Source organism: Ceratina calcarata, unplaced genomic scaffold, assembly GCF_001652005.2.
Source record: "Ceratina calcarata isolate Rehan_Ccalc_2016 unplaced genomic scaffold, ASM165200v1 scaffold671, whole genome shotgun sequence".
NCBI classification, from domain to species: Eukaryota; Metazoa; Arthropoda; class Insecta; order Hymenoptera; family Apidae; genus Ceratina; species Ceratina calcarata.
In genome coordinates, this window is record NW_017177968.1 from 10,816 (window position 1) to 16,299 (window position 5,484).

Below are 5,484 nucleotides of genomic sequence, written 5' to 3' on the forward strand. Positions count from 1 at the left end.
TTTTTTTAAATTATTAACTGAGATATAACATTAAAGGTCTCAGTTATAATTTGTTTGTAATTTGGAACGTGAAGTATTCCCGAATCTAGGAAAAAGGTGCACACAGAGCGTACTTATATATTATCGTTTAATATCATTGTAATTCGTGTATAATTTATGTATAATTGCAGTAGTTCCAATAGAACTGAATTATTTTTTTATTATTCATTATCAACGAAACTCGTGTTCGATAATACTATTTTTTTAATTCTAGGGCTGTCATTGACGTAGATATTAATACAAACATTGTTGCTTAGGTATATAAAAGAACATTCACGCGAATTTATAATTGATATAAGCTTAACAGTCAGAAAGGAATGGAATCTAAGTGGAAATTAGGCTTCCTCCTTCATTCCTTTACGTATTCCTTAATATCCCTTAAATATTACATGCCGTCTAAATATCCAGTGATTATCCTCTAAATGTTATGTTCTAATCTCTGTTTTTTTGTTGTATTTGGGTAACCTATATTTGAAAGATTTTATCTGAAATTTTGTTTGCATTTTATGGGTTTTTCCTAGACACAATATAAGATAATAGCTATTATAAGAACCTCATTAGTTTATCTAGTAAAAGAAGACAGTCTCATCACATTTGGATTAGATCCCTTAAGTTTATTTATTTACAAGCCACTCTTGTTTTATACTGACTCAAAGTTTCAATTATTGAATAAAATAATCGTCAAATTATTATAAAATTGAAATTATTCTTGAAGTAAAAATTCGAGGTGATAGCTAATATTTTGTGATACAAAATCCTATATTTGTCGTTTATTTATTTGATGTCAACTGCACTTGACGATGGGAGATTTAAAAAACAGAAAATCAGTATTATAGCTCCTGGGTTAAAGTATCACGTTAGAATTGTTATAATTTTGCTAAGTTCTTAAAACGGGGGTATTTTTTCAAGGCGCTGGTGTCAAGATGGAGCACTTTCAGGCCACCCTGGACCCAAGGAAGCAGGAGTTATTGGAGGCCCGCTTTCTCGGAGCAAGGGTGAGCTATCTTTTCCTCTATTCTTTTCTTCTTTTCACTCTTCTTTTTCCTCCTCAGCCTTCATTTTCCTCGTTTCCTCATTCTGTTAAGCTCATAACACACGAAACTTCCGTTTTATGGTTAGTGTACATGGTATGTTCAAGTTTGTCGATCATTAATCATTAATCACTAACATTGACAAAAATTCAGGTTTAGACTAATTTTATGGCTTACATCACGAGGTGTAGTTTTATTCTTATCATTTATCATTTCGTTAAGTATTTTTTGTTTTTTAACATCGATATTTTTGTATATTTCTACGAAAGATATCTTTTTACGAGAATTCCTATGAATTTTTTACTTTTCGATGAAGTCTAAGCTCTTTAAAGATGCTCTTTTTCGTTATAGATGTACTATAACTTAAAAGAGATCAGTTTCATTAAAAAGAGATTTACATTCACCTTTTTCTTGGAAATCTTAATGAGAAAACTGACTTAGATTAAGAACTGATATTATTTAGGTAATTAAACAGGATGCAAAGTGTATAAATATTCCTTAAGAAATCGTAAGAAGAGAAGAATAAGAAGCAATTATAAATTAATGAATGATACAAACTTTGACCATATTCTATCGCAATATTTAAACAGACTATCATGTTCTACTACTTTTGTAATATGCTATAGTTTTGATTTATGCTATAAAAATATGCAGCTAATTTCGGGTAGGATACAGCTCTGAGACAGTTTCAAACAGTCTAAGATTTGACGATATTTTAATCAATATTTGAATTGATTAATATATTCCTTGAATGTCATGTACGAACATTTTTGCGCGAGTATTCTGAGTATATCCGAGCCGGTGAAAAAGTATTGAATATCCTAATTTCGTAGGTTACTGAGGACACACTATAGCACTTGAAAACTCTACCCTCTTCTGCCCTTGAAGCTCTTCCAGTTCAGCTCTCGTACTACCCCGTGTCTATGGAAATATTATGGTTAGGTATGTAACTTGATTTTTTGAATTTTTTCTTTTCCGTATATTGTTTTACGGATTCAGACTTTGAGTTACCTCACGCGTAGTAACTCGAGAGGAAATCGTACATAACCGTTGAAGTTTTCATTTTCATTTGATGAGAGTACAAGAATTTTGAAACAAAGTCAAGCGTCTCTGTACAATACAGTTTGAACGTCTTTCCATAGTCAAAAAGCGCTGTTCCTTAACGATTCTAACAATAAGTAAATCTTTAAATAGTCTTTTATCTTGAGATCTGGATTATATATTTCTGGATTTCATTTTATTATTTCTCGCTTCATTTAAGATGCCCATTTGTATCTTGCCATGAGTATGGAACGATATTGCGATTCATTGCGTTACATATTGCGATAGGATATGATATTTTACAAATTGAGGGAGTAACCCACAACACTATAAAGGAATGAAATTCTAAGTCTATAAACAGGAAACAAGAGTTTTTCGATTAGTGCTACTAAAATTAGAATTGTTTATACTATTCATACTATTTACTAATACTTCCGGCGGATATTATATGTAGTTATAATGGTCAAATCTTGTAATAATGCCATCTGTTAGAAAGACTTGAGGATAGTTGACAGCGTAGTTCTTTAGTTGAAATCTAATGTCACTAAAAAATCATGAGATTCAGAAGACGAATTTGTACCACTCCGAATCATTCACAATCTTGTACTAATAGAGAAAAAGTAGATATTAAAAAAAATATTTTTCAATGAAGAAATATGGATAGCTTAGAAATAAGTAATCTATGAAAGAAAAATTTCTAATAACGCGGAAGAGAGTATTTAACTATCGGTAGAAATGAGAAGGAGCCTCGGGTTGGGCGGCACTGGTACGGAGCACCGATGCGCGTACGCAGAGGGCCAGGGTAAATCGTATTTACCCTAACCTTACCCGGTATACGTACATATACGCCACGGTATACGGGGAAACCGCGTGGCTCGTGGAGCACTGAGAGGTCTCAACAGAGGCAACACCGCGTGGCCGACCAGCTGATCGCTCGCAGGCATGCGACCACGCTCAGTGGGGGGAGGCCGCGCGCGACGACTCTGCTAATGAGCGTGCGACCTATTGGTGGGGGGGGTCACCAAAGATATAGTGGGGGATCCTTGGGTTAGGAAGTGAGAGGCACTCGTTGGCCGTGTTGCCGTCACACGTCATTCTACCGTCGTCGTCGCCGCATTGTATTTTCTTTTAAGTAGATTCGCAAAACTTCTTAGATACGTTATCTAATCATGGTATCTCCGTACTAAAGTCATTCCTACATAATCATCGTTATTTTGTTTCGTTTAAACTTTAATCAATCGTTATAATAAAAATCTTATAGTAGGGTAATAGGTAAAGGTCGAAGGTATGAATTTATTGCTATTTAACGAGAATTTTTGTTAAAAATATAGAAATAATTTATAGATTACAATTACAATGTCTTTTTTCACAAAGATTTTGTTGAGTTTTGCACAAAATTGTTTTAGCCAGAAAAATGTGACAGTACTTACCTCTGGTATACATAGAACTAATAAAGCCATGAAATAAGCGTAAAATTGTATGAAAGGATTATATTAAGAATTAATTGTGTAAACTATATTCAAATTTCTCTCCCTTCGCTTGTCGAATGACCCTCGAGGACAGGAGGTACATACAGGGTGCACACCCTTTCGTACGCCGTGGTGACACAGCTACGTTTCGAGCCACATTGATTTTACCGGCTCGCTTCCATCCACATCCACATTCACTCGTACTCTACTCAGTCGACCTGTACCCGTATCCGTTCACTCACTGAAGGAATGTCTCATATGCCTCCTCCCCTTGCTGGTTCCCTTTTTCCTCCCTCTCTCGCTCTATCCCTGTATCTAGCCTCTCCGTCGATTTTACCTATCTTTTTCCAACATATGTACTGTCGTTGTTCATCCCTCTTCTATACGACAGAACCTTCTCGCCAACTTCTGCTCTCGCCCTCTCTGCTTCCTCTTCTCGTAGCGATGGGTTCGTCCGGAAAAACACAAATTTTGTATGCAAGCCGAATCTTATTAATTGAACATTTTATATGAAGTACTATTCTTTCGATGACTTACTTGTAGTAGGTGCAAAGATTCTTAAAGGAGTCTAGATACATCATTTTCGGGAAATTATTAATATTGGTACTTATTTAAATAGTTTTTTACGGTATGACGAGTTACCAAAAATGAACTATTATGGATTTTCTTCGAACAGTTAATTTGATATGACAATGAGTCTAGTAGAGTTAAATCGGATAAAGTAGACAGATCCAAGATCGTTGTTTTTATTATTATAGTCAGAAATGAACTAAAAGCACTTCAGTAGGTTTTATTAGGGGATTAATTACAACTCTATCTTACCAATAACCAAGAATATGAAAATTAAATTCATTTTTTATTATCAAGAATGCTTTAAACCATATTGCGTGGTCGGTAGGTTTGGAACTTGTGGGATCTATCACGATTAAGATGAACATTGCATATGTACTATTTAGTTATAATATGTAATATGTGATGTCAAACTTGATTCCATCACTAGTCTCTCTCTCTCTCTCTCCCCCTCTCTCCGTGTTCTCTTTCCTCTCTTTGCCTGTTGTGATCGGAGGGCAGTAGCGCCGCCGCGGAGAGGCGGAGGTTGCACCTTTTGCCGCATCTCGGAATCTCGCGCGTTGCTCATTTGCCGCACAACAGGGAGGGATAGAGAAAGAAACACCGAGATAAAGAAAGAAAGAGAAACGTAGCTAGGCAGCGATAGTAGTAGTATGCGAACACGGTGGTCAGGCGACGGTTTCCAGTTCCGTTTCGATTAAAGGGGTGTTTTCGGCTCTTTACCCTTCTAAAGCATTTTTGACTCGCGATGCCGCTTTTTATCATTTATCACAGCAGTCGGTGCTGTTATTCCTGTTGTACTCGTGAATGTTTACCCGGTTTAATCCCCCGCTTAAGTGAGGAAAGCGAGTGAGGAAGAAGACACCGATTGTGAGTGAGAATCGACCTGGTCGGTGCCGCTTTCCTCTCTGTCTCTCTCTCTTGATCTCTCTCTTGAAGAGGAGAGGAGAGGAGAGGAAAGGATATTTCTCGCTCGATACGACTCGAGACTGACTCGATTATGGTCGCAGGAGAACCGTGAAAATCCGCATGTCCCGATTCACTAGGTTCGTAAACGCTTTTTCCCACTCTCCGTGTTGGTAGCTCTCTCTCTTTCTCTCTCTCTCTCTCTCTCTCTCTCTCTGCCGTACTTATTTTCTCTCTTGGCCACGCATACACGCCCACGCAAGCGCACGCAGACTTAAAGGCGAATCCCCGAGTCTGGTGCACCGGTGTTCTCTGATTCTGTCCATTCGGACTTCGAGGACGTTTTAGGGAAAGCGACATACCCAGTTGCTTTAAATTTCCGATATAACACTAATAGGAAATTTGTACGAAATCCAATGTTCTAAGAC

The 5,484-nt window shown here is 36.9% G+C and overlaps 1 protein-coding gene across 4 annotated transcripts in view; it reads left to right on the forward strand.

Annotated features, from left to right (window-relative positions):
- Positions 1-915: 915 nt before the first annotated feature.
- Positions 916-5,484, forward strand: part of Tlk (Tousled-like kinase) — a 19,447-nt gene continuing 14,878 nt past the window's right edge. Inside the window, exons 1-2 of one of the 4 annotated variants that reach the window (XM_026817783.1) lie at positions 933-1,034; positions 1,904-2,012. Coding sequence is in view for 2 of the 4 variants with exons in the window: in XM_026817782.1 (XP_026673583.1) it covers positions 963-1,034 (72 nt within the window). In the remaining 2 variants the exon portion in view is untranslated. Of the gene's footprint in view, positions 1,035-1,903; positions 2,013-4,813; positions 5,197-5,484 lie in introns of those variants that run through there. The other 3 variants (XM_026817782.1, XM_018033161.2, XM_026817786.1) reach the window with 3 other exon arrangements.